Source organism: Folsomia candida, unplaced genomic scaffold, assembly GCF_002217175.1.
Source record: "Folsomia candida strain VU population unplaced genomic scaffold, ASM221717v1 Fcan01_Sc007, whole genome shotgun sequence".
NCBI classification, from domain to species: domain Eukaryota; kingdom Metazoa; phylum Arthropoda; class Collembola; order Entomobryomorpha; family Isotomidae; genus Folsomia; species Folsomia candida.
The window spans coordinates 1,532,283-1,559,726 of NW_019091199.1; the positions used below are offsets into that span (position 1 = coordinate 1,532,283).

The 27,444-nt window shown below is 36.3% G+C and overlaps 6 protein-coding genes across 9 annotated transcripts; all 6 read left to right on the forward strand.

The window, feature by feature from the left end:
- Positions 1-650: 650 nt before the first annotated feature.
- LOC118436135 lies at positions 651-3,838 on the forward strand. Its single transcript, XM_035853418.1, has 3 exons — positions 651-1,417; positions 1,508-1,836; positions 1,979-3,838. Exons 1-3 carry the CDS (start codon positions 778-780, stop codon positions 3,323-3,325), a joined length of 2,316 nt encoding a protein of 771 aa, XP_035709311.1. The 5' UTR covers positions 651-777; the 3' UTR covers positions 3,326-3,838.
- Positions 3,839-3,931: 93 nt separating this feature from the next.
- On the forward strand, positions 3,932-7,559 carry LOC110851814 (membrane-associated tyrosine- and threonine-specific cdc2-inhibitory kinase). Its single transcript, XM_022099721.2, has 9 exons — positions 3,932-4,027; positions 4,098-4,278; positions 4,428-4,738; positions 4,843-5,014; positions 5,278-5,439; positions 5,620-5,818; positions 5,917-6,267; positions 6,383-6,461; positions 6,526-7,559. Exons 2-9 carry the CDS (start codon positions 4,183-4,185, stop codon positions 6,644-6,646), a joined length of 1,491 nt encoding a protein of 496 aa, XP_021955413.1. The 5' UTR covers positions 3,932-4,027; positions 4,098-4,182; the 3' UTR covers positions 6,647-7,559.
- An 838-nt stretch (positions 7,560-8,397) lies between these two features.
- On the forward strand, positions 8,398-12,567 carry LOC110852380 (translocating chain-associated membrane protein 1). Its single transcript, XM_022100442.2, has 10 exons — positions 8,398-8,655; positions 8,772-8,852; positions 9,026-9,133; positions 9,948-10,118; positions 10,195-10,375; positions 10,459-10,593; positions 10,680-10,760; positions 10,836-10,936; positions 11,228-11,345; positions 11,420-12,567. Exons 3-10 carry the CDS (start codon positions 9,046-9,048, stop codon positions 11,640-11,642), a joined length of 1,098 nt encoding a protein of 365 aa, XP_021956134.1. The 5' UTR covers positions 8,398-8,655; positions 8,772-8,852; positions 9,026-9,045; the 3' UTR covers positions 11,643-12,567.
- A 937-nt stretch (positions 12,568-13,504) lies between these two features.
- Positions 13,505-20,292, forward strand: LOC110852390 (epidermal retinol dehydrogenase 2). Of its 4 annotated transcripts, none has more exons than XM_022100456.2 (7): positions 13,505-13,661; positions 16,934-17,182; positions 17,271-17,506; positions 18,543-18,704; positions 18,783-18,868; positions 18,975-19,091; positions 19,293-20,292. In XM_022100456.2, the coding sequence occupies exons 1-7, from the start codon at positions 13,640-13,642 to the stop codon at positions 19,420-19,422; spliced, it is 1,002 nt and encodes a 333-aa protein (XP_021956148.1). In that variant the 5' UTR covers positions 13,505-13,639; the 3' UTR covers positions 19,423-20,292. The 4 variants fall into 4 exon arrangements, with proteins under 4 accessions (XP_021956148.1, XP_021956147.2, XP_021956146.1 ...); XM_022100455.2 differs by lacking the exon at positions 13,505-13,661 and adding an exon at positions 14,164-14,573; XM_035853419.1 differs by lacking the exon at positions 13,505-13,661 and adding an exon at positions 16,714-16,854.
- A 1,141-nt stretch (positions 20,293-21,433) lies between these two features.
- Positions 21,434-22,979, forward strand: LOC118436275. The gene is made up of 3 exons (XM_035853990.1): positions 21,434-22,409; positions 22,490-22,579; positions 22,650-22,979. The coding sequence occupies exons 1-3, from the start codon at positions 22,113-22,115 to the stop codon at positions 22,710-22,712; spliced, it is 450 nt and encodes a 149-aa protein (XP_035709883.1). The 5' UTR covers positions 21,434-22,112; the 3' UTR covers positions 22,713-22,979.
- An 882-nt stretch (positions 22,980-23,861) lies between these two features.
- On the forward strand, positions 23,862-25,924 carry LOC110851908 (cytochrome P450 3A56). Its single transcript, XM_022099841.2, has 5 exons — positions 23,862-24,187; positions 24,295-24,442; positions 24,525-24,693; positions 24,775-24,929; positions 25,021-25,924. Exons 1-5 carry the CDS (start codon positions 23,978-23,980, stop codon positions 25,836-25,838), a joined length of 1,500 nt encoding a protein of 499 aa, XP_021955533.1. The 5' UTR covers positions 23,862-23,977; the 3' UTR covers positions 25,839-25,924.
- Positions 25,925-27,444: the final 1,520 nt, after the last annotated feature.

Consider the following 27,444-nt stretch of genomic DNA (forward strand, 5'->3'; position numbering starts at 1 on the left):
TCAAGTGCGTGCCCTCTCGAGAAATGATAAGTTCTGAGTCAAGTTTCCGTCCGCCGTAATCCGGCTTGTGTCATATATGGGGGGGGGTCTAGCAGGTAGCACGTAATGAACGAAAAACCTATTCGTACAGCTTAGCGTAGCCCGAACCAGGAATGATCGTAAACCCATGTATCTCTAGTTTCTATAAAATTATTGTGTGCTACCACTAAAAATTAGTATTCTGCACTAATTTAATTCTTCATTAACTAGCATAAATTCTTGGTATTACTTGGCTCCAAATTCTAAAGATATTTACTCTCCCTTCCCCTTGACTATTTCCTGCGACCAGTTTTGCAGCATGTAAATGGGTATAACTCGACCGGAAAATTTTTTAAATCATCAAAACTTTGAATTTTGAGTGAGCATGAGTTTCTGATTCCGAAAATATGAAAAGTTCTGAACCACACCCCCTGGGGGTGTAACTCTCCCCACAGGGGGTGTGGTCAGTAAAATTGTTTTAGATGCATTTACTTTGTTCCCCTGGACCGAAATATGTATATATTGAGGTGGTTACACCCCTTGGGAATTTTGCAACACCTTCCCGAGTAATAATACATTGTGCCCTGGCTGCATTGTTCCAATACTTAATTCTTATGCATAAGTATTATGCCAGTACGTTAATATTTATTTGGCTAATTGTACGTGTATAAATACTTCGTTTTACAAGTCTGTTGTTTAAATTTGTGTGTGTTGTCAGCTTCTTCATCGTCTAGTCAAAACATTGGTTCAAGCTCATCTATGACGTCAAGTTCTCATTCTGATGCATCAAGCAAATCGGAAGTATCTGAAGAATCTAGTAGCATGAGTGAGTCCGAAACTAAAGTGTCCAGCTCGTCATCCTTTTCAAGTTTTGAAACATTCGTGGAAACTGTTTCATTTGACATTACCACAACGGAATATACATCGTCTGATTTTAGTGAGGACACAACGTTGGAGCAAATGGAAGTTGGAAGTTTGATTGCACCAGGTCAAACTATTGTGATGGGAATTATTGTCAAGCCAGACTTGTCCACTCTCCCAGTTCAAGGATGCATGGCTGAGGGTTGTTACCCATTGCTGAGCATGGGAATGTATGTAGAATGCGTGCCGATGGCTGGCAGCGGATTTCGATCAATATATAGGAGTTGTCCGATAGGATATATTTTCGAAGTTACTGCTGGAGCTTGCATTCACACAGGCGCTAAGAATGTTTTGCGGTCAGATTTGGGTTTCAGACTTGGTCCTGGACCTAACCAACCCCTAACAATACCTGGAGAACAACCTTTTATAGAGTTGTCCCAGTTCCCTGAATTTTCTACCCAATGTGCGGTCGCAGGGATAAATTCTTTTGGATTGGACGACAGGTTCTTTGTTCGTTGCCCAAACGCTGGAGTACTAGGTACATATATGTTAATGTTTAGTGAATTCATTTAGTTTTACCTGCGCATTAAACAAAATACATACGAACGATTTTTCTTTGTTAAAATAGGCGAGTTACAACGATGCCCTTATGGATATTTCTTTAGTGCAAGTCGAATGAATTGCCTGTCTTGGCATGAAATTCGAAAAACACTTCCTACAATTTTACCACCAACACAAGGAACACGAGTTTCTTCAGCTTCGCCAATGTTCATTCTACCAGAATGCACGGCTCCAGGAACCTTTCCATATCCTGATTACCGGTTTTATTACACATGCAAATCCGTGGAGGGTTCTGGTTTATATTTCAGTCAAAATTTATGGCAATGTCCTCATGGTCTTTTCTACAATTCAATGTATCGTACATGTGCAAAGGCATCCACGTTCGCTGGTCATCAGGTAACAATACATAAACTACATACATATTCACATAAATTTGCTATGCGTGCCTTCACCTAATATGCAATATGCATACATTTTATAAATGTATCGGCAATGAGTATGTTTGTATATATACATGATGCATCATTTGAAATTGCAGCCTGCATATTCCTGGGGCGGCGTTACTACTCACTGGTCTCTTGCTCAAAAAATGGATTTGAAATCAGGAATAGCAGTTCTTGTGGCATCGGTTCCATACCATGTTCCCGTGTCAAATAAAGAAGGCAAATTTCCATTGGTGGATATCAAATACTATTACACCACGTCGAGACTCCCAAATGGAAGATTTTCAACAAAATTGTTCGTCTGCCATTCTGGATTTTTTTTCAGCACGAAGCGTGGACATTGCTTGCCAAGCTTTTTACACGAATACGTTATCGCCGGTTCCAGTTATAAACTTGGCGTCAACCTTGGTCTACAATTGAATATAGAGCTAAGTGGGGCAAGCTTTATCAGCGGCGCTGGAATTGGAATACATAATCATAAACTTGCAAAGCTAAGCGTTGGAAATTCGAATATCGTAAACGACCCTAAAGACGTATTTGGATCACCTATTTCTCCAGATATTCTAGCATTTGACCTCGCCCCATGTTTGTCTGCTGGGTATCATTCACTCCCAGACTACAGGTATTATTACACATGTTTTGGAAAAACTCGTTATGGTCGTGATAAAGGAGACGACTCTAAGGAAAACTCGATAGAAGATTCTCACAAGAACGCTCCTCCAGCGGACGAGAACGAAGAGGATGAATATTCCCGTACCGTATATCAATGTCCAGAGAGTTTATATTACAGCGAAAAGTATGGATTTTGTGTAGCGCCCTATCTCCATCATTTTATTGGGATTGGTCATGAGGAAAGGTATCTTTGGGGAGGTCATCGAATTCACCAGAATTTACACGTAAATAGCCTAGGAATGGAATGGACTGAAACAGCACTTCCTTGGATTATACCTCAGTGTGATAAAGATGGAAAGTTTGGCATCAGAGATCCACGCTACTACTATTCGTGTACAGGAGTAATAAAGAAGGTCTTTTTGTGTCCTACAAACTCTTATTTCAACCAGAAAACTGGAACTTGTACCCCAATTGCACAGTGTAATTGCTGGTATCAGGTGGGCTATGTTTCTGACCCATATCCCATTTCCGGCTTTGGGAACATGAACATTCAAATACACTTGGACAGAGCTTACCTCCTCCTACTTCGAAGGATTACCCAAACTGGGATACAACGAGCGACAATGATGGGTCGACGAGATGGAAAAGATTTAACTCTTATAAAACGCCTAATATGTTTCTGGAGAGAAATGGAAAAGATGAGAACCCTCCGTTACCCAAATACTCAGCCACAACCTCAAATGATTTCTCCCATAGGAATCGGAAATGAAAACCATCCTCATGCTCCGGATCCGCGCAAAAATCCTGGAATCACTCGAAACTTTGGTTGATAATGGCACCACTTCTTCGTCCGTATTTATAACTCAAAACCATTGTGTGATAAATTAATGATATAAAATTATTCCATAATAATTGAAACTTTTAACAAATGTTGTAGTATGTATATGCATCAACACCTACGAGAGTTTAATTTTAGTTGGTAGTTAAATTGATCCAATCGCCTTAGTCGCAGCCTACAACGAGTCGATTGAATCAAGGTGATTTACAAATATTTCGGTTTATTTTTATCAGATTTATAAGTTAATGTTAATGCTAGTTAAGTTTTGTGTACAACTTATAATGAAAAATTCGCATTGAGATGTTCTCTTTTGTTGCTACTACCCGACATATTCTTAGTATAGTATATCTTTGTATTTACAAAAATTAACGATTCAATAAATTATGTGCATCCCATTTTGAGGAGGTGGAAGAGACATTAATTACTTTGACGGTAAGCATAACTATTGCATATTATTTATCTACTTACAAGCCGGTAAGTAGGCTATCAACATGAGATAAAGAGGAGACAAAGAGTCTGGAGGTGAGATGAGACTGCATGTCGATTGCCTGTCTGGGGAGACAAGAACAAGTTTCAACTTGCCCTGAGAGAAATGCGGCCACTCCGAACCACTGTTTACTGTCAACTCCCACTCGTTATTCACTCGTGTGTGCCAGAGAGTCAACTTATCGGCCTCTTTGGATTTCATAGTTTGGTACATTTTTGTTTATAAAGCTATTTTATTTGTTCATCACACATTAAATAATAACCTCAATTGCGTACAGTCCAAATTTCCGTCATTACTTAGGACTAGTTCCAAGTGTAAGTGGAAACTGGGAGTCAACAAACCCTCTGGGATATAAGGCTGCAATGGACGACGCCGGCGAAAGCACGCATTATCGAACAAGGACAGGAGTCCATCTTCCAAGATTTTTGATGGAACCACGGTCTTTGTCGTCTAAAAAAGTATGCTATTCACTATTCACAATTCTTCATAGTTTGCAAGCATTATAATTCTGAATTGTTTGTAACTTAAAAACACAGTTACACACATTCAGGTGTCCAACAAACCATACACCACACACCACTTAAATACTTATAAATATTTGTTTCAGGATCGAGAAAAGCAAAATTTACGCTACGTTCCGCCAGCCCCTCGTCCGCACTATGTCCGATCAGCTCCGACTCAGACTAGATTAATTCATTCTCGTTTTGGAGTTGATTCTCAAGATTTGGACAATTCCTTTCAACTTTTAATGTCTGGGGGGAACAACGCCACGACAAGCATATTCCGGTCGACTTTTGATATACAAGAACGACTTGGATTTGGGTCTTTTGGAGACGTGTTTAGAGTCAGAAGCAAATTGAATCAAAAAGAGTACGCTGTCAAAAAGTCTCGACGAATGTACATTGGTGAAGCTGATAGGCACGTTGTAATTTCATGTCATATGAATATTTATTTATCTCTTCACTTATTTTTAAATTTGAGTGGCTACAGTTGTTTCATTATTAATATGCGTTTTGATACAGGGCTCGGCAGCTCCGAGAAGTTAATAGAATGACTGATATTGAACCAAACCCTCATCTCGTAGAATTGGAAACGGCGTGGGAAGAAGATGGTCATTTATTTTTTCAATTGGAACTATGCTCAAAATCATTGAATCAAAAAATTGAAGAAGGAGGATTTTTAACTGAAGAAGAGGTCTGAACTATACTAAAATTGAGCAAGATATGTACTGTGCGGGTGGAGCCTAATAGTGAAAAACCATAGATTTCTCCTCTCTCCAACCAACTCTCTTGTCCTGAGGCCTACGGTTTTTCACTATTAGGCTCCACCCGCACAGTACATATCTTGCTCAATTTTAGTATAATATAATATACGCGATACAGATGATTAAAATTGATTTTTCTCCAGTGAGCAATAATATGATCCTATTTATTTAGTGTAATGTGTATTTATTTTAGGCATGGGATGTTCTTGTTGATATGCTTTATGCCTTGCAACATTTGCATAAGAATCTTCTAGTCCATATGGATGTGAAACCAGAAAACATTTTTCTCACAATCGACACTCCAACCAAGTACAAACTGGGAGATTTTGGAATCATTGTGTGCTTAAATGAGAATGTAATAATAGCTTAATAGTTCATTATTTAATCCCAATACATTATTATCATATTAGCAAATGTTTTTATCAATCCCTACTCGTGTTGAGCGAGTTGAGCCACAACATGAGTAGGGATTGATAAAAACATATGTATCTGGACTCTAATTACTATGTGGTTCTATAAAAATATATTATTTTAGAGGGATTTGACAGAGTTTACGGAAGGAGATTCGCGTTATCTAGCTCCTGAGGTAATGCAAGGGACAATAACAACGAAAGCTGACGTTTTCAGTCTGGCTTTAACAATCTTGGAAATATCTTGTCATGTGGACTTGCCTAAAAGTGGATCATTGTGGCATGAATTAAGGAATGGACAGCTACCAGAGCCCACAAACAATCGTAAGTCTATTGTTTGTACATATATATATCAAGGTGTCCCAATTAATTATAACCATTAATAAAAATATGATTGATTAGTGGAGCTAATTTTTTCGCAGTTGTCCCTGCCACGTTGGAACCAATCATTAAGGAAATGCTTACTCCAGATATTAATGAGCGACCTTCAATTAATGACTTGCTATGTCGCTCGGATGTCCAAAGTCGAATTCGCCAACGAAACTGGATGTTCCGAAGGGCATGGGTTGGACAAAAGTGTAAACTAGTATGTCGTATCTGGGCTGCTTTTATGTCGTGTTTGGCATCCTTGTTCTTCTTTACGAAATATTTGAGGCAAGGGAATGAACGGAAAGATGTTCCGGCGTCTGAAGTTGGTCGGAGGACTCCTGAGCCTTTTCCTGCAGATCGAGACATTCCAAACGTGCTACTAAATGATAGTTCATTTTCTGATGGTAATGAAACAATTTACTTTTTCATCATTTTCATTAGTTTGTTACATTAGAGTTATGTATTTGGTTGATGAATGCAGTTGTAAATTAAATTGCATGCACTTACTTTGCATTTCAGATGAAGAACGAAGACCGAAAAGTCCTACACTTGTCTTTGCTTCTACCCCCATTTCTCATTCAAAGACTCGATCCGGAGGGTAAACTGCTTATAGACATTTTTATCGATATGATATAATATCGATGTTTTTTTTAAATTTGCAGCATCCGATTACGTAATAGTCGGCTCCATCAACTTGGAGCTGTAACTGACAATGACCTCCGAACTGTAGTCGGAAGTCCGTCTCGAAATTTATTAAAGGAATTTGAAGCTGTGTCTGACTGAGTCGGGCCGCAAATCAGCATAAACTGACCTGCTCCGTATATTTCTTTCTTGATTCCATTTGATACTGCAATTTTAAGTACAGTGCCGACTTTCATCTACGCTTTTGCTTCTGACTCACTCAATAATGAAATGACGACAGATTTATCTCACATAGTGACTGAATTTTGGAACCTTCATATTATTATTGTATTATTAAGCTCTATACCATATGAAGATTATCATTAGTATGCCTTATTAGAAGACAAGAAGATTGATTAGTTTTGTGAAACTTGGCACAGATGTAGTCACAAAAACAATACGCTTATATGTACACTGCACAAATTTTGCTCAATTAAGACTTTCATTCCATCGCAAGTGTGTGCCATGAAAATTACGACGCTTAATAACGAAATCCTAAGATTGAACCTGAACTAATCCTACTCGTATCAGACATTTATATTATTCTTGTTAATATAGCTCTACTTATCAGAAAAGCAACCATAATACGTAATAATTAATCTTAGTGTTTGTTTTAGCTTCTACCCTACCAGTATTTTATCAAAACACATTGCTCAAAATTGCAATAGATATATCTGGGTTTTTTGTATATAACAATCTATTTTTCACTGATACTAAAACCGTAAAAATAAGACAACATTTTCAAACCATTGTAGAAAGATATAATAATTAATTACTGTAATCAATGTTTTACAATTTGGTAGCTTTCAAGGGAAAACCTGTTTAATCTTTTAATTACAGTTTATTTTTTGTTTTCTTTACCGTGCCGATAAATTTAAGATGAATGGTACTAGTTTGACGAAAGTATTATAACCATAAAAAATGTTCCAACATTATTTTGAGAGAGATTAAATAAATATTTACCAATAGTTAAAAATTGAAAACTTGGCTTTTCCAAGTGCTTCAATACTGATAAGCAGGTCATAAAAAGTTATCATACTCTTAGCAACCAACTCTTTGTGTGAATGGAGAGTACGCGGGGTGAAGCAAATTTGCGGCACCATGTAGCATCCAGAATGGACATCAAAAAACCAAATTGAAACCTCGGCATATTGTAGAAAATATTAATTAAAAAATATTTTCCTCTATAAAATTTTTCGAAATCTTTCGTTTCTGACCTTTTATTAAGGGGTCAAACCCCGTCCGTCCGCATTATGATTTCTTCAAAACGGATGCGAATTTTGACATGCGGTTTTTACCGTCAACGTTCGGGCGAATTCTGAACTCTTTTGGCGAAAACTGAATGTCAAAATTCGCATCCGTTTTGAAGAAATCATAATGCGGACGGACGGGGTTTGACCCCTTAATAAAAGGTCAGAAACGAAAGATTTCGAAAAATTTTATAGAGGAAAATATTTTTTAATTAATATTTTCTACAATATGTCGAGGTTTCAATTTGGTTTTTTGATGTCCATTCTGGATGCTACATGGTGCCGCAAATTTGCTTCACCCCGCGTACTCTCCATTCACACAAAGAGTTGGTTGCTAAGAGTACACCCAAAATCCTTGAATTGTATTATATTCTATGATCTAATATGACTATCCTCCTGTGTGCATTATTATGCAGTTTATAAATAATTATTTGCAAATATATATACATATTTATCGAAGCATTATTGTTATGCTTTCATCATGAAAGGTTCATGATGTGTATTTTGAGACTGCATCGTTGGCATGTACACGTGTACATGCGTGGAGGATCCCCCTACATCGTTGGCTATCCTTTTGTGATAGCTCCTCAAAGTTCTCACCAATCCTTCCCATAAAACGAGCCCAACCGTGTAGGAGATCAGCAGCAGCAGAAAGACAGACTGTCAAACCTCTTCTTCTTTTTCTTCTTCTTCCTCTAGTGTCAATAACACCGGACCGGATTCGCCGGACTACTGCATACCTGACTCCAAATTATTCAAAATTAATATCCGTCAGTATTAATATCAGTCCGGTTTAGCTATTTTGGCTATTTCCTCTTGTACATAGCGGTGGTTTTCAGTTGGAGATCATCGCTTGTGAAAGTAAGTTAACTCTTAAATGCCATAGTGGCGTTTCTCTCTTGAGTGTGAATGTGCATATGGTCCGGTGTCATGGCCTAAATTTCACAATAATCAGTACTAATTGTAATTGATTGCAGGTGTTGTGGGGTGCGGAAGAAGTTTCTATTAAAGGAGAATTCTAGACTGGTAGATAAAGGTTATTCCTTCCTATAGACGAGGTAATTGATTAATCACCATAAACGGTTTCGACAAGGTGTTGTACAAGAATATATAGCAGTCTTTTGTTTCGTTTTAATCTATGACAGTTAGGGCTCAAGGCTTTGAACTTCAATTCATTCTCTACGCAAATGGTTATGATATGTATATTTTTTGGTTTGACTTTATCTTACAGATTGTGACCGACCACCTACGATGGCCGTGAAGGGAAGACGTACCAATAGCAAGAATCCTCCGATTCTCAGCCATGAATTTATTATCCAAAACCACGCGGACATTGTGGGTGAGTATATTTGTATTAAGACTAATGATACGTAATGCCAAAGTTCTTCAAACGTAAATTGAAACTCTCGGATGTAAAACAGCCTTCGCGACAATTTTTTGTAAAATTCAACCTAGTTACATTTAAATACCGTTTTTGAAAAATTTTTAGCCCTAGTCAAGGCTTATGGAACCGTCATGTCCGTCCGTCCGTCCGTCTGTCTGTCTGTCCGGCACGATAGAGCCAAAACGGCTGAACCGATTGACTTGAAATTTTTACCATATGCATAATGGGCAAAGTTAGGAAACGAATTCGAATATGGGCGAAATCGGTCAAGTGGTTGACCAGTGGGGGTCAAAATTTTTATCTGGAGTGACCCGATGGGGTGACCCATCCCGAATTTTAGAAATTGTTTAAAAAGATGAAATCCGGCACAATGATACTTAATGGCTTCTCATATGAAGAATAACTTCTCAGAAGAATATGAAGTTAAAAGTGAGCAAAGTGCAACCAGAGTGATTCATACTGATTTTTCAAAATAAGCCTGACTCGGGCTAAAATTGAAATTAAATTATTTGTAATTATTTTTACAAAACGGTATTTAAATGTAACTAGGTTGAATTTTTTTTAAATTGTCGCGAAGGCTGTTTTACATCCGAGCGTTTCAATTGTTGAAAATATCATTGAAGAAAAAGTGCGTGCATGTGTATATAAATATGATGATTGTGGTGTTCTACTCCTCACCCTGAGGAGTTAGAAGGACAAATGACCTCGTCGTCTTTATGGCGTCTTTATTGAATTTTTAAAAATACATGACTATGGTTATTTTTTATAGCTTGCATCGCAATGGTCTTTGTTATCGGCCTGATATTCCAAGTTTCGGCCCCGATAGCTTCCATTTTCATTGCTGTGCAGCACAATACGACGAGGAATGCCACTGCTCCCCCTCCGCCCCCATACTACTTTGATGAGCAGTTGTACACCGTCGGATGGAAGGATTCTTGTTGTACGTTGCTATTTCTGCATTATTTAAATTATTAAGTAATCAAAATTGAATTAATTATGGTATTGCGTTTTTATAGGTGTATTTTTCTATACCCTGATCGCTGTTGTGATTCATGCCTTGGTCCAAGAATATGTGTTGGACCGATTCACTAGAAAATTGCATTTGAGTAAGATTAAGCATTCCAAGTTCAATGATGCGGGACAATTGTTAGCATTCTCGTTAATCACCACTCTTTGGGGTACCCACATTGTTCAGAGGTAGATATCCACAAGGTTTCATATAAAAATGATGGTTGTTGTATAATAACGTGTTTAATATTTCGGTGTAATTGTTTTTACAGAGAAAATTATTTGAGCCAAATTTCCCTGCTATGGGATGGCTTTCCTCACATGGAAATGTCATTTGTGTTAAAATTTTTCATGCTCATTCAACTTTCGTACTGGCTGCATTGGATCCCTGAAGTATATTTCCTGAGGTATTTTTAATTCGTTCATTTAATTCGTTAATTTAAATTTTTGATATTCGACACAAAATGACAGATATTTTCTCATTTCTATATAGAATGAAGAAAGAAGAAATAATGCAAAAGTTGACCATGGCTTCCATTTATACTTCAGTTGTAGCAGTTGCCTATGTGGCCAAGTATGTATACACAGACTTATAAATCATAATTAATGGATAATGACGCTTACGAATAATGATTATACAATTTTTCAGCCTTTCTCGCGTATCTGTTGTGTTGTTGGTTCTTCACTTCATTCCTGAAATTTTGCTGAACTTTGCTCGATTGTTTCACTTTGCGGAGAAAATCAACACTTGTAAGTTATAAATTCTGTAATATCTAAGATTATTTATCTAATTGCCAACTGTCATAATGCATAAATACATAATAATGTAAGCAATATAGAGACTACTAAAGTAAAATAATAGATTTAATAATGAAGTAATATCTACATAAGAATGCCATATCATATGTAATATGTATAGCGTTTTAGTTAAGTTTCCATTATATGTTTTCAAGATTTAAAACACGGTTTTCCGTTAGTAATTTAAGGTTTTTACTAATATTTGACATTTTCTAATATTTGCCCTGATTTGATGGTTTTCAGCTGTATGGTTGTTCCGTCTTGGAAATTCCGTTTTCATTGTTGCCCGATTCCTCTCCGTAATTTTTGCTGTTCTTACATTCTGGTTTGGTCTTGAACCATTTGCATCTCAAGTCTTGAGGTTAGTTATTGAATATTACTTACTTGACTGGTATTAATCATTAGCTACAATTTCTAATAATTTTCCTTTTCCAGAACCGTTGGATTAGCTTTCATATGTGGAATTCAATCGTATATGCTTTTCCAATTTTGCATTTTCCATGTAAAGCGCTTGAGAGCTCATTCTGCTGTGGTTGTTGCACCTCCAAAGTCTCCAAAGAAAGTTAAGAAGCCAAAGGATTTGTCCGACCTTCCTGAAGTCGATCAAAATACTAGAAAGCAAGCGGCCACTGCTTTGAAGCAAAAGAAATTGAAGTAGGAAATATGGTTGCGATGCAAAATGCAAAACAAGGCATTCACTCCGTTATGGGATCCTTGATAGAGAGTAAAATTATACTATATCAGACAAAATCAGTGTTTACATTGGCTGTGGTTCAGAATTTGTATTTTCAAATTACATGTTTATATGATATGCAAATTGTTTTATTTTTGTTTACATACATTTACTGTCAAATTCTAAACCTATGATTTACAAAATTTCCGTATCCTTGTGATAATGTAATAACAATAACTTGTATCAATTGCAAGTTAAAGAAATATATATATAGTTAGTATATAATATCCCAATTATTAATCAGGATAGCGTACGCTATATATCTTCCATCATTGAACATCTCCATGAAACTAACAATGTCAAATTGGTACTTGTTGATAATATCGCCCTCGTATAAATATGTATGTATGTACTTACATGTTAACGTCAATGACTTCACATTTTACATCCATTTGCACGCATCCAATCTAAAATTAATTCACAAGTCTTTTGAAAATTCTTAATATTTATTTAGTGCAATGCTACGAGTACGACGTGTGATCTTGTTGTTGTGAGCTATTCAAGTCCATATTGTATAAAATGCTGTGTATGGGTAAGCTGAGCTGGGATCACTTATGCAACTGAGAAATTCCTTCTTTTTGTGTAATAAACTTACATTAATTAAAAATAGTCAGTAAGTAATCATAATTGTACATTAGTTTTAAACTTGTAATTTCGTGGTCGTTTGGTTGAAAATAGTAATTATTTCTCATTATACATAAGTATTGGAATATCGACCTATGTAACAAGTAGATCAAGTACTTGTTTGTATGACTGATGAACTGAGTAGATGTGTATGTCGATTAATTTGCTACACGTAATATTAAAGTTGACAGAATAAATTCAGTATAGTTTTATTAATAACTTTTAATTACACAATTCCATGCATTTTCCTGCCTTCTATTTCGTATCAGCTCCGTGGAAGAAGGTCTCAAGATATTTTTCCTTATGAAAAACTACTTGCGTTGATCAACTTAAAATCTTAACTTTAGTATGTGCATCTCAATTAGTTACATACATACCTAATTGAACTTGCTATGCAAACTGCATACTCGTAATGCCTCACCCCTTGTAGATGTTGACTACTTCTCAGATTATAAATCTCACTTTTCCTCATAACTTATACCATCTAGATATCACGATTGCTTTACTTATTAATGCTAGGGCTCAACGTAAACATGAGGAATTGTATATTACATAAAGTCGAGTCGACAAACATGGTAAGATGACAAGTACGATGTAAAACCAATGCAGTAATGCTTAATCACGCGTAACAGCTTATCCTAGGACAACAAGAAGTAATTGTGCCGAATATGTATCATCGAACCATGTGTTCAATAGTTCAATAAATATCAAAGGTCAAGTCAGTACTTGCATCAACTTTCCAACTTATGTATTTGTGTGCTTATGAGAAAATAGATATGATTCGACGCGTCTCGTTCTGTAACAAATGCTCTCGTGGAGTCTGCATTTTGAACCATCGTATAATTTTTTGTGGAGCATGCATGTCTCAACAATTCGGTTGATCTGCCTTTAAATATTTTGAATTTGTAGAAGGGTAATTATTAAGAAGGTGTGAAGTTCTGTAGAATTTACTACATGTTATCGTTAAGAGTTTATTAATCACTAAATAATTGATAGACCCATCTGCATCGGTTATCCGATTTTCATTGGGCATGATAAGTATAACTGATATTTGCTTTTCCTGTATTGTCACGTAACTGCATACTGTGAAGCATTGGATACATATGCTCATTGCACAACTATTGGACTGTTGGACTTCAATTTGATTAACTTACCAGTGAATGAAAACTAATATAACGGTAAAACTTTTACGATTGAGATCACAGTTGGATCATAATTAGCAGACTGATCGGAGTATGAAAAAAATACATTGACTTAGACCCTAGTCATCGCTCATTCAAAAACACAGAAGAATTTACATGGGGCCAGAAGAAGAAAAAGGTATTGTAACATTTCCAAAAGATTAATTTAAAATATGTGCATAAAACTAATAAATCTATTTATTATGCTTCATAATATTACTCGATATTATTTCCACTCAACGAAATGCAAAAATATAAGTACAGAATTTAAATCGAAGCACACAGCAAAAAAGACTTTACTGCTAGTCCAGGAGGTTGAGGGACACATGATTTAAAACATACATACATGCAAAAAATCCTATATCGGGACAGCATTACCGACAGATATTACATGCAGTTGCAAATACAAGGCAATGCAGTAAGGCGTCCGTCATAAGTCATACCGCGTTTGTTGGTAGCAATACAAATGTTTAATTTGAAGGTTCTCACATACTTGTTGGTTCTACATACCTGAATGAATCAACCTGCCCAACATGCAATTTGCTCGACGTAAAAAATGCAGAATCTCTTTAGCTTTTTTGCACCTTTGATACATCGTCTTCGCACTTGTAGTTAATATTATATTATCCGTTTAGTTTGGACACGAGTGCGAAGAAGAGTGGACCATTAATAATAATTACACATTAGTCAATAGAGGCTTAGATGTTTGCATTTAAGTCTGTTGAGATAAAATTCTGAAGTTTAAATACTGTGCATAAACGTTTGATTACAAAGCATTTCAGATAATTTTTTGATTTTTTTAAATGCTTTAATTATTTGCAATAAAATTGAGTGATAGGAAGCATAATGGCGGAGGCCTTAAAATCTTACCACATTTCAAATCTATCGGAAACTCTTTTCCGTCATAATTCTACAGAAAACGCTTCCATTTATTTGTTTTTCCAAAATGAGATCCTTTTGTACTTTGTAACGTCTGCTGGTGTAGTGCTTACCCTAATGATCGCTCTTGTGCATCGAGGGCTCTCAGATATTCATCATGTGGATTGGGAAGGTACGTTTCTTTGCGTTTCATGTAATTATGCAAGTTCTATCTGTCTGTCGAACTAGTAAAAAATATTGCCTGTCTCAATTGAGTGTTATGCAATGGAATCCTTAATTTTCTATCCTGCATCAGCATAGCTTTTTTGTAAACGTGGTACTTTAACCATTCCCCAATTTCAGTCGCGTTCATGCTATATGTCATGTCTTCAAGTTAATGATTTCATCAAAGAGTTTGATTGTAGCAGATACACATTTAAATTCTGCAAGCTGAAAAGTGTGAACCATAGGCAACTTGCGTTTTTATTTTTTTTTTGGCTAACTTGTCCTACCCTTGCATCTAAAAATTATCTGTAACGCCAAAAAAGTAGCATGTGTAAACCGGTATAGTGATGCGAGTTGATGCAACACTAACTATGCAATTATACGACTGGATAAAGTTCACAGTCATTATTCAAGGACATTTTTCACAAAGTAAACAAAAAGAGGACGCAGTCGATTATCAATGCAATTGTCAAGTTTAGAGGTTATGATTGCACTGACAGTGAGGACATGCATGCATGCAAATACGACCAAAAGTATAGTTTGTGAGCCCCGATTTGTCCGAAAAATTGGTTATCAGCATGTCCAAAACCTTTTCCGGCTTATACAAATTGTGTAATCTTACCAGACCGGCCCTATATTTACACGTGTACAAGCCAATAATATTTAGTATCGATACTTGTCCTTACCTTGTTTATATTCTTATACAATATTTGTATAATATGAGACGTGACTCTTGACTTGAATGCCTTCCTGATTTAAGCAATTTGCCGTAACAAAGAAACTTAGTAGCTAAATATTGATGTCATTAAAACAAGAAACGTATGGACAAACATGACCACAAAGGGCACAGGAATACAATTAGTGCAGATGAGAATTTATACATTCTTACAAAATCTTGCACTTGTATTCCTTGTGAGGGCCCAGTGTCGCAACCTTGTCGTTGACCAAGCAGGGATTTCAGCGAAGAGAACTGGTTTTTAAAGGTCTACTAACCAAAGGCTATATCGACCGCATCAATTTGTTGCAATATTGGCAACACGTTAATTGCAGATAGAAATATGTACTGCCAGAGAGATGGGCTTGAGTTTGTGTTTTTTTGAAGATATAAATATATGTATATTACATACATACACAGCAAATAATACAATGCACTATTTAGCATTAGCATTATTCTGAATATATTAATCTACCACTGCAAAAAAGTTGTTGAGAACGGAATTTCGTGTACATGTACATACTTATCAATGCACATGAATACGTGCCTCATTCATCAAAAATAAGTGTGTATGCATTGCATTACATACTTTCGTATTACGCATTGATTCAATAGTATGCTAACCATATAGAAGAAACGCATCTACTTATGTAGCTGCACTCGAATGAGTTTGAAGGAAGACGAAATATGACATAACTTTAGCACAGCAAACCTTCTTTGCACTGTGCAATGTGTAACAATCCACAAGGAGTGGAAACGTGAGATTGGCCTACGTACTTGTGTACTTGAGTAAAATAAGTACATGTGTAAAATTTGATAGTTTATAATTTTTGCATCACCAAGTGTCAGTTTTACGTACATGAGTGCTTTTATTTTATTCCCTTTCCACAGGGGGACAGGGGCAGCATTGAATCTCAATTACTTTGATCTTGCACTTGCTTGCATAAATGATCGCTGTACAACAGTTTTCTGGATGTGTACATGATGGCATCAATTCTGGCGTTATTATTATTGTACGTATGCATTGTGCTTGATTTTAACGCATATCCACTACAACACCCCTCCAAATGCTGGGGATGAAGGGAATAATGGAAACCTTTTCCCTTAACAATGTTGATGGGTTTAAAAGATTTAGTTTGTGAATGTCACTCCTCAGAAACGGACACGTCATAAGCTATTTGCACTAACTGGGAAGTATCTCAAAATAAATTATTCCATACTGGCAGGAATAAGTAATTTCTCTGAATTCGGGGAGAAGCCCGAGTTTCCACAAACCATACTACCGAAAGTGCATACTGTAGTCAACATGTCATCCCCTGCTTACCCGGTTACCCGGATCGTAAACAAATCAAATTGTAAAGACAAACAGTCCGCGGATTCCCTGCTGCTGGATTGTAATAACAAAAATAGGAATGAAAACAGTCCGTCGGTCAGGAGTAGTAGTTTCAATAATAGGGAAAAGAAAGAGCCAAATAATAACAACAATATCAGCAGCATTGTTGAGGCCAACAATGAGGTGATCGAAGGCCAAAATGTTAGTGACCCACAGGCAACCTATTTGGGTCCAGCAGAGAAAGTGAACATTGAGAATAACCGGCTGAAATATTTCTCAGGACTTAAAAGCAATTTACAAGCGGACATGGAGACCTTTCTGGAGCTCGTGTGGGCCCTGTGCTACCTCGTGTACGGTGTCACGGTCAGCATCATCCTCACCTTCATCCCGAGAAGGTTTCGCTACAAGGATGTCTCCGGACAAGTCGTTCTAATCACAGGGGCAGGATCTGGGATTGGCAAGATGATGGCCAAAAAGCTGGCGTTGAATCACGGAGCCACAATTGTAGCCTGGGACATTAACAAACAAGGTAGAAAATTTACCTTGGTGGCAAATACATATTTTTGGGTTCCTTAATCTTCAGTTAAGAGCTCACCATGCCAATATTTTTTTAAAAGGAAACGATGAGACGGTGAAGGAAATTATTGAGGCTGGAGGAAATGCTACTGGGTACGTGGTGGACGTATCTTCACGAGCTTCGATTTATGAAGCAGCAGATAAAGTGAAGGCCGAGGTAGGAAAGGTCGAAATTTTGATAAACAATGCTGGGATCGTAAGTGGAAGGAAATTCCTGGACACTCCAGACCATCTTATTGAGAAGACTATGCAAGTCAATGTCATATCCAATTTTTGGGTAAGTAAGCACAAAATGGTAATAAATATTTCTGTTAATTAAGAAAGAAAGAAAGATTAGATAGAATCTAGGTTTGCAGTGTGTATTGCCACTGTTTCATGATGCTAATAGCATGACCTTGCACATTTGCCACATTTATTCAGCAAAAAATGCACGACACTGATTACATACATTTGTGTGCGTGTATGTATGTGTAACAGATTAGATTGGCAAAGCATTGCAATAATTAATACCTTTTTTCCCCTTCCATCCTTCATCCTCCAGTCGGTCCGACAAACTCAAGGTTAAGATTTGACTCATTTTTTGACATTGAAGGAAATCCCACAAAGAAGGACTTTGTTATTTTTGTTTTTACTGGTCTCCGTCATGCATGACAAGTACGATAAAGCATTACCAAGAGGCTTTAGTTACCATTTACGTACTCGGGGTTTCTCTAACTTGGTTGAAATAAAGCGTTGAAAATCCAGCAATTGTACACTTTGTACAATTTAATTTACGGATAATGACAGTGTTAAGCGCACACTAATCATATTGACAGTCAACAGTGACTGCATAGATGAGTTGTACACCACACGCAAGAATGCAACACATACACAAGTACAAATGTGCATGCATCCATAAGTCAGCGATCTACTCTGAGAGAGTGATGATAATACATGAGTACTTGTTTTTGGGGCGCAACGAAGCGAAAGGATGTACAAAACATTTTACTACACATGTGCATTAATGGAAGTTCATTCGTGACCCATTTTAGCTTTTTGCATCAATTATTAATACGAATTGAGCATGCACAAATTACAATTTTGCAACAAAAAGATTCGAGGTTAGTTGATGATGAAAACCATCAAAAATTAGTTGTACATATGTAATTTTAAAAAAGAAACAATGAAAAATAGATTTACCACAAATGTGAGAGTGTAGTTGACTAAATATTTGAATATCAAAATTTACATCTGATCTGCACTTTGTTGACATGATATTCAACAAAGTGTAAACAATAAGTGCAAAATTAATTTGCGAGTTGAACTTTTTTCAGACGATCAAGGCGTTTCTGCCGGGCATGATGTCCTCTGGCACAGGTCACATCGTCACAATCGCCTCAACCGCCGGACTGATTGGCGTCAATCGTCTTGTTGACTACTGCGCCTCAAAATATGCCGCTATTGGCCTTAGCGAATCGATTCAAAATGAATTGAGGGTATGTTTATTGCATGAAAGGAGGATGCAGTTACTCCTGGAAATCATGGATAAATTTGATTAACAATTTTGTCACTAGGCCGAAAAAGGATACAACAAAATTTATACGACCGTAGTCTGCCCCTACTTTATCAATACTGGAATGTTTGATGGGGTGCGCTCCAAGTAAGCAAAATACATTTTTGAAATGAAAATACCGTCACTGCGTAGAGTTAAAAATGTACATATTTCGTATACACATAAATGCTATCTAATTTCTTAATTATTTTAGAATCGTTCCAATTTTGAAGCCTGTAGACGCCGTAAATGATATTGTAGCAGGAATTTTGACAAATCAAGAGCAAATTGTGATGCCTCGTTGGCTGTACCCCCTTCTTTGCATGAAGATGTGAGTATTGTGAAACTCGTGTAATTAGTGACATTCACCTTTAAACCAAGTGCAGAAAATTAAAAAATGATCACGTCAAGCACGCGATTATTTAACAGCACACGCATGCATACCGTTCTACATTGTTTGCTATCACTATTTTAATGTGTCGTGTTTAATCGTTGTTGGGCAATTAATGAGTGTCAATGTTCTGGAATTTAGGGCTCTCCCAGGAGAAGTGGGACGGAGAGTTGCTGCTGCTTTAGGAATTTCTGGGACGATGATGGGCTTTAAAGGTCGAGTGGGAGCACCCACTCCGGTCAAAGGAACAGCAAACAAGTCATTAAAATAATTAATAAACTATTCACTAGCAAATGACCTATGTATATAAACGTACCAAGTACGTTCCTCAGATTGAACCTTCTTCAGATTAGTCAGTAGTTATTGTACAGCGTATCCACCTTTCATTATATGTACACTTAAAGATATGTATGTGTTGGACTTCTTAATTTTAGTATTAATTATGTGACTTATTAACTTTGCGGTTGTTTGGTTTGCATTTGTATTTTTAAGTTCTTGTTATCTTTATATTATAAAAGTCTTTAAGTCTATTATGCTTAACGTAAGTAATTATTTATACATACATCATCTAAATATACGTATATATGTATCATCCTGAGAACAGATTATACTGCATAACTAAGAATGGTGCAACAAAGTGGACCCCTAAACACGTACTTAATTCAAATACGGCATTTTAGTTACACAGGTACGACAGCTCAACTATTTAGCTCGTTAATCATCAATATGTGTGTTTACATATTTATCGCTTAATTTTGTGATAGAGAAAATGGCAGATGACACGCGATACAAAATTCTTGAATCGAATCATGCATCTATTAATTTATTATCGTTTGTTGCATTACGTTCGGAAATTAGAACAAAGCTATTAATCTACCACTGAGAATACCTCCTTTAACGGCAAACAGCATAATAATTTCCACCCATTATCGCAGCTTATTATTGTTTTCTTAGAATTCGGATAGTGTAGCAATATTGAACTAGCTTCCCTATTTCCCTGCTAGACAATTTGACTGGATAAACATAATTTATTAAATCGTATCGCCACATTACAAATATTTATATTTATGTACGCACACAAATGATGTATGTTTAAGCATTTGAAAATAAATAAAATTCCTAAAGTAAAATTCAGAAAGGACACTATGACAAGAATATTGTGCTTTATATGAGTAGCAAGTGCACTAATCTGGATTTAATGGTGAATATCTAGATATGTACGTACACTTGACTACAAAAATTACTGTACCGGAACGTCCTGCATTTAGAATTTTGTTTGTTTAATAGGCTGGTTTATTTATCCACGAATTTTGCTCTTCTTCTGTCAATTGTACACAATCTAACCAAATATGTGCATACTTACATATATTTTCTAACGGTTGGCGGTGAACGGTCGTTTTAATTTATGTATGTATGTAGCGTAGTCCATAAATTCTTGTGATTCCACATCGTTATGTTTTAATTTAAGTAAATAATAAAGGGAACCAATAATAATATAGGCGAACAAATTAATAAGATGAATTATGGCCTTTACAGATTATTTTAGAAATCTACGCCACATCATGAGTGATCCATACTTTGCTAAATACAAACATAAATGTTTCACATACATGTATAAAGTTATTTTTCTAATCATACATATTACAACAAATTAGTTCCATCGTCATAGCCCTTGTTTGATCAGTTTGCACTTGACTTAATTGCTTTAGCCAATTAGGCATGCACGACGATTTGTGTGGAATTGAGAAAACTATGTCGCATATTTCTCTATACATGCATACATATTTAGTTTCATCAGAACTTGTGTTCAGCATTTTTTCCGTCTCTGAATTTGAAATGGTTTCCGATCGTGTTAAAAAAATAAGCCCAGAATTAGAGTTTGATGAAACTTTTGCATATGATTTTAAGCACTTGTACCTTTTTAAAGAGGCGAATTTTGTCAAGAGTGCTAGTTCAATTAAGGATAAATTGGCTATTAACTCGAAAAATTACTTGATTGCAAAAGCATTCCATCCACTTTTTCGAATTATGCAAATTCTTGGTTCACTGCCAATATCAATCAAATCGACGAACGGAATGATTCATTACGAATTTCATCCTTGCTCCCCTGTATTTGTGTACTCTTGGTGCAGCTTATTGGCTATGGCTGTACTAACATTTGAATTCATTTTGAACAGGGAGTTTCGTATAGATTGGCCGTTTCAGATGTAAATGGAAATTAAGATAATACGCGTGTAAAGTAAATATGGATTCATAAATTTTGACAAATTTTTTAGATTTCTTCGCAACAACGACAAATCCAATCTATTTCAGGATCCGGCTGGATTCAACATTTCGTCATGGGTGCTTGGAGCGAATCAAGTTTTCCGAACTGCGATCCCAGTTTTTGCACTTATTAACGTTTTCGCTGTCCGCCTTCGAACGAGATCCATCCTTCAATTTGTGAATGGTTGGACCTCTGTTTTGCATGAATTTGAAGTCCTGTTTGAAAACCATTACAAACTTCGCTTGGTTGCATTGGAACGGTCGCATTGGGTAATCTTCCCATTTTTGGTGGTAGCTTACATAATTCCAATGATAAGAATCAATTCCACCTCAAAACGGTTCCTTCTCACGGAAAATTGGGTATTCAATTTTTGGTCAAAAACAACTTTGGTAGTGTTTGTGGCCTCTGCGTTTGTACTGTCCACGATTGTTACTCTTTTGAGTTTACTGACAATCAAAAGTGTTTATCGACAGGTAAATAGTAAATTTTATTTTGATACTTGTCGTATATCATGAGATTACTTAGATTTGCGCATATTGCAAATTATAATTGTAATTGATGTACAGATTAGAAAAGCTATAGCTCATCAGACCAAGGAAACTAATGGTCACTTGAGTCACCACCATGTGAAGGGATGGATCAAGTTGGTTACGTTGGTGCGAGACCAGGTTGACCTGTTTGTCAGATTTGGAAGTATGCCCGAGCTGAACGATCTCCTCTTTACTTTCGTTACCGTTCTTGGTCTGTCCTATATTGCCATTTCTTTGTATCTGGAAAACATGCAAACAACCGGGGGGTCGATGATGCCTTATGCTTTGGGAGCCTTAGCCATCGCCTTTTTGAGAACATTTGCAAAAGGTCAATTGGCAGATCTGATTGTGATGGAGGAGCATCAGATTGGATTGGATGTGGTTGCAATGCGAGTCAACACAAATATTAATATGGAGCATGTTGAGGGCAAAAATGATGATGCGTACAAAACTCGATTTGAGGTAAGATTTCGGTATTAAGTCAGCATTTCTTTTTTTAACACCTTTAGACATTTGAATCCACCCGTTTACATACTTTTCAGATGAGCGTTTTATGCAATATGATCTTCACATCTCCAGTACAAATCAGATTCGCCAACATTATATCTCTTAACAAGAAGCTGTTGTTGCTGGTACAATACCGTGTTGCGTAGCTCATCATTTAAACTTGAATGTTGTTTAAGCAACCTTGAAATATTGCAGATCATCAGTCAACTGGCGTCCTACTTGGTCGTGTTTTTGCAGTTCAAACGCAGTCCACAGTAACATTAAAATCAATTTGTTGCATATATGATTACATACATGCATGTGATAAATATAACCATCGCAGTTGTATCTAAGCTAAGTAGATAAAATGTATATTAAGAGTTTCAGACTACTCCAAAATCATCCAGGATTAACGTTGATCAATAATAAATCTTGACTACATAATATGTATGTGACATATTGTGTATGAGATCACATGTATATGTACGTATTGGAATCAAAACATGGATCTTTAATTTAGTTATTGTTTTATGTTATCAATATGTTGAATAACAATATTTTACTCGTAAAAAAATGTAGTTAAATAAAATGAGTTGAACGTTGTCTGAAAACCTGTCCGTATATCTTGTTATTACTGTCTTAAAGCTTATCAGATCTACTTTAAATTTTTACCCATGTCAAATAAGGAATAAATTGGGTGATAAGCAAAATCGGTCAAGTAAGAGATTGACCGGTGGGGGAAAATATGTACCCGAGTGGGGTCGTTGGTGTATTCAGATTGGCAGAAAAAGTCGGGGAATTAGTCATACTGTAGTTACTAAACTGAAAATATAATATCATAACGACCTAATTATTGCTTGGAGGAAGAACCCAACTGGGTGATGCCCATTGGTTTCTAAAAGGTCAATTGCATACATAAGTCACAATAGCCCAGGCCATAATTTTAAAAATTTGACCTTTGACCCCTTCCCTGCGGTAGGGACAGATAACATATACTCAAAGTGTGTTGAGTAATTGATTAGGCCTGCGTATAAACCTTACAATGTCACAGGGTCGTTATTAGACCCTCATATTACGAAAGGTCAATTGGCAGATCTGATGTGTTGGATTCCAATAAAATCCAACTGTTATATTGCATAATTGCATCACGATATTAACACAAGAGTATTATATTTATTCTCGATATGCAATTCGAATAATGCAAATTCAAGGTTCGAAATTTTAAATAGAACCCGTTGATATGTAACCCCCTCCATTTCATGCAAGCAATAAATAAACAAACAATAAAAAACTAACTGATTATTCAATGAGAGTGCCCATCTACATAAGTAATTACTGTATGACAAGCACTTGAGTTGCAGATAGTAGTGAGATGGCATCTACGCGTGCATTACTGGATTTCATATAAAAAGGCAGTCATTGAGGCTTGTCTGGCAGTCATCAAGTAGTATCTGAGCTTGTAACACATAGTTAGCAGTTGGTAATAATTATAGCTCCCTCAGTGAATACGTAAAGTGCGAATAAATACGTATACTCGTAGAAAAATGCTGGCATTTGTATTGGCGTTTATTCTGATCACGGTCCTGGTAGGATTAGTGATCTATGCTCGCTGGCACTATGGCACACTTGAAAAACTTGGGATCCCAATGGTTGGCAAGCCGTTCTTAATTTTTGGGAACACTATCGATGCCTACAGCAAAGCCGGTGGAGCTTTGGACATTGAACGATTCAATAAATTTGGACCCATTTACGGAGTTAGTAAAACACTGAATATTACTGAATTCTTATAAATAATACATAGTTAATTTTGTACCATGCTGGACAGATTGTTTTAATTTATGTTGATTGATTTTATCCGTAGGTTTATGAAGGAAGACACCCACAAATTCACATTTGTGACGCCGAACTCATTCGACTTGTGACCACGAAGGATTCAGAATATTTCAATGATAAAAGACGCTTAGACTTTCGAGACCCACTGCTCAATGAAATGCCGGATTTTCAAGCATGTACGTACATATATGCATATATGTATGTATTTTCATACTCCATGAAATCCTGTAAAAGCTTACATTGTATTTTCAATTGCAGATGAAAAATGGAAGGTAGTTCGCAACTTTCTTACACCAGCATTCTCATCAGCAAAAATCAAGCTGATGATGGGTTCAATGGTGGTCACATTGCAAAGATTTTGTGACCACTTAAAGTCTGAAGTTGTAAGTAGTCCGGGACAGAAAATGGAAAAATTCAATTTACACGGGTAATTACTTATGCATAGTAAAATAATAAACTTATTTAATACCTCTGATGATAACTTAATTCTGCAATCAATATGTTACAGCGAGTATTTTTCAATGATAACTGATTTGATTTCGCGATGTTGCTTTTCGATTGAAATCGAAAACCCCAGTGATCCTCAAAATCTCTTTGTGAATATTGTGCGAGGTCTCTTAAGTCCAGACAACGTGGGTTATCCAATGTTGGAAGTATTGACATGTATGCTGCTTAATAATTCAATTTCATTAGTTTAGTGCAAAAGCTAGAGGTTATTGCAACATTTTATTCTTATTTTTGGTATACTTTACAGACTCGTTTCCAATATTGCAAAAAATAGCGCCTGGTATGATGAACGCTAAGCTATCAAATGATTTCGGGGAGATCTTCTCGGAAATGATGGCAGCGCGGAAGAAGAGCGGCGAAAATAAACGGGACATCATCGACCTTTGTTTGGAGCAAATGGACAAGTTGGACACTCCGGAGTACAAGCGACTGAACATTACGAAGCGGACCATCATCTGCCAAGCTCTTGTATTTTTCTTTGCTGGACAGGACCAAATGAGTTCAATAGCTTCGTGTATGATTAACAACATGCTGAAAAATCCGGAGGTGGAAAAGAAAGTCTATCAAGAATTGGACCAATTCCTTAAGAAGCACAATGGGAAAATTGACTATGAAAATATTTCCGAGTTGCAGTACCTCTTTGCATGTATTACTGAAACGGTTCGGCTTGTCCCATTTTTTAGCAGAACGGAACGAGTTTGCACCAAGGATTGGGAAAATAAGGAGTTTGATCTTAAAATTAAAGAAGGAATGACCATGATTATTCCAATTTGGGCCGCAAATCGAAATCCCAAGTATTTTCCCAATCCAGAGAAGTTTGATCCAGAAAGATTTATGCCAAAAAATAAGGACAAATTGCACCCTTATGCCTTGACATCTTTTGGACATGGGCCAAGAAATTGTATAGGACAGCGATTCTCTAACGAGACCATGGTCCTCTTGTCCGCGTTCGTTTTAAAGCAGTTCAAGTTTCATTTGAGAAGCGATTCCGAGCCTGCGTATGTCCCCGCCGGACCATTCTTTTCACCTCATACACCATTTTATTTCGATGTGACGCTGCGTTAACAATACATTAACATACGTTAACAAAAAACAAACTTGTAAGTTAATTCTTAATAAAAATCTTTATTAGTACAAGCTTACTATTTAAATCGAGTATGGAGTGTCATTATTGCTTACTTCCGATTTAAAAAAAAATATCTGACCTACTGTTAACCGAAATATTTGACAGCAGACCTGACTGGAACAACCCCCATATCATACCATTTTGTATAATTAATTAATTAGAAACCAAGAAGAAAGACAAGATTGTGAAAGAAAAATCAAAGTGCGAGAAAGAACAGTCGTAAAACCAGGCAGGGTCTATTTTACAAAAGCGGCATCATATTGTGCATCAATTTTCGCAGACATCTTAAGCTTAATTTGTTTGGCCCCAGGGGTCACTCTGTCAGTGTGGTCGCACTGTGCACATTTATTTATTTTCATGCCAAACCACTTTTACGACGAGTTTCCAGTCGGAGTCGCCTTTTCGGGTCTCTCTAATGATCATTATAACACTTTAGTCTCATCATTAGTTTTACACTAATTACTAAGAATAGCAGCTTTCTACGAGCATTTCAAATATTTGACATCGATAACCCCACAATTAGCTGCATGTCTTCCATACCGATCGATCACATTTTGGTTAATCGGAAGGTCCAAAATTACTCCAAATACCGATGACACCAATGTGTATCTTGCTCATCATATTAAACGTGGTTACTACTTTTCTCCATACTAACAATAAGAGTATTTACATGTGCACTAAGCTTTAAGTCGATCGGGCACGTTTCATGAGAGTTATTGAGAACCACATGAGTACTCATAACCCAAATTGCTTCTACATTTATATATACATAAAACGTTTGGACCATATTAAATAAAACATAATTTTGTAAAATTATACGTACATGAGTACGTACCACTCATATTTACAGATCACAGTAATCTGAATCAAGAATGCATACATGGCACAACATAATGTCATTTCAAAGTGAAAGTATAGTTACCCCAAATTGGGCCAGCATGGGTAACTAATATCAATTAATTACCAGTTGTTAATGCATGGCTGGCTTTGATATCGGTTGTGGCGCATACATTTTTAGCAGCACACCTTAACAAAAAGGTAATCGGAACAACAAGTAGACATATTTTGAGGCAGTGAGAGTGTCAGTGAGAATTTCTTTCCTTCAAGTTTCACTTTTTCAAAATTTTACAGATGCAAAAGGTTTATACGAGTGCTTACGAGGCACAAAGATTTTTTAGGAATATGTAAACATAAACCGCATTCTGAAACCAAAGATCTAAATCCGCCGTCAAAAACCGAGAGTGCTGAGAGTAATATGGTTTTATGATGTATATTAATTTTCTAGAATTTGTGAAAACATTATCATGTGTACCCTTTGCAATGGTGGAAAATGGTCTGCTTATATCAAAAATTTAAGAATTAAAATAATCCGTAGCGTAATTGTACATCAAGTTAACAAAAGTGATTTTTAATTAATAACTTTTCAACGGCATATGATGACGTTTTTTATTGACTTTATTAAATTAATACTAGGAAGCTTTTGTCGCACACTAAAGCTGACTTCTTCAGACATGTTAAAGTGATTTGTTATTATGCCTCATGTTT

What these genes read in the sequence shown, in the direction of transcription:
- LOC110852380 (XM_022100442.2), top strand. Translation starts at nt 9,046, where the DNA reads ATGGCCGTGAAGGGAAGACGTACCAATAGCAAGAATCCTCCGATTCTC. An exon ending in CCTGAAGTATATTTCCTGAG is followed by an intron (nt 10,594 to 10,679) that starts GTATTTTTAATT and finishes ATTTCTATATAG; the next exon opens with AATGAAGAAAGAAGAAATAA. An exon ending in TGCGGAGAAAATCAACACTT is followed by an intron (nt 10,937 to 11,227) that starts GTAAGTTATAAA and finishes GATGGTTTTCAG; the next exon opens with CTGTATGGTTGTTCCGTCTT.
- LOC118436275 (XM_035853990.1), top strand. Translation starts at nt 22,113, where the DNA reads ATGCCCGAGCTGAACGATCTCCTCTTTACTTTCGTTACCGTTCTTGGT. An exon ending in CGTACAAAACTCGATTTGAG is followed by an intron (nt 22,410 to 22,489) that starts GTAAGATTTCGG and finishes CATACTTTTCAG; the next exon opens with ATGAGCGTTTTATGCAATAT. An exon ending in ACAAGAAGCTGTTGTTGCTG is followed by an intron (nt 22,580 to 22,649) that starts GTACAATACCGT and finishes GAAATATTGCAG; the next exon opens with ATCATCAGTCAACTGGCGTC.
- LOC110852390 (XM_022100454.2), top strand. Translation starts at nt 16,627, where the DNA reads ATGTCATCCCCTGCTTACCCGGTTACCCGGATCGTAAACAAATCAAAT. An exon ending in CTGGGACATTAACAAACAAG is followed by an intron (nt 17,183 to 17,270) that starts GTAGAAAATTTA and finishes TTTTTTTAAAAG; the next exon opens with GAAACGATGAGACGGTGAAG. An exon ending in ATGTCATATCCAATTTTTGG is followed by an intron (nt 17,507 to 18,542) that starts GTAAGTAAGCAC and finishes AACTTTTTTCAG; the next exon opens with ACGATCAAGGCGTTTCTGCC.
- LOC110851814 (XM_022099721.2), top strand. Translation starts at nt 4,183, where the DNA reads ATGGACGACGCCGGCGAAAGCACGCATTATCGAACAAGGACAGGAGTC. An exon ending in GGTCTTTGTCGTCTAAAAAA is followed by an intron (nt 4,279 to 4,427) that starts GTATGCTATTCA and finishes TATTTGTTTCAG; the next exon opens with GATCGAGAAAAGCAAAATTT. An exon ending in TTGTGTGCTTAAATGAGAAT is followed by an intron (nt 5,440 to 5,619) that starts GTAATAATAGCT and finishes ATATTATTTTAG; the next exon opens with AGGGATTTGACAGAGTTTAC.
- LOC110851908 (XM_022099841.2), top strand. Translation starts at nt 23,978, where the DNA reads ATGCTGGCATTTGTATTGGCGTTTATTCTGATCACGGTCCTGGTAGGA. An exon ending in AATTTGGACCCATTTACGGA is followed by an intron (nt 24,188 to 24,294) that starts GTTAGTAAAACA and finishes TTTTATCCGTAG; the next exon opens with GTTTATGAAGGAAGACACCC. An exon ending in AATGTTGGAAGTATTGACAT is followed by an intron (nt 24,930 to 25,020) that starts GTATGCTGCTTA and finishes TATACTTTACAG; the next exon opens with ACTCGTTTCCAATATTGCAA.
- LOC118436135 (XM_035853418.1), top strand. Translation starts at nt 778, where the DNA reads ATGACGTCAAGTTCTCATTCTGATGCATCAAGCAAATCGGAAGTATCT. An exon ending in CCCAAACGCTGGAGTACTAG is followed by an intron (nt 1,418 to 1,507) that starts GTACATATATGT and finishes TTGTTAAAATAG; the next exon opens with GCGAGTTACAACGATGCCCT. An exon ending in CCACGTTCGCTGGTCATCAG is followed by an intron (nt 1,837 to 1,978) that starts GTAACAATACAT and finishes TTGAAATTGCAG; the next exon opens with CCTGCATATTCCTGGGGCGG.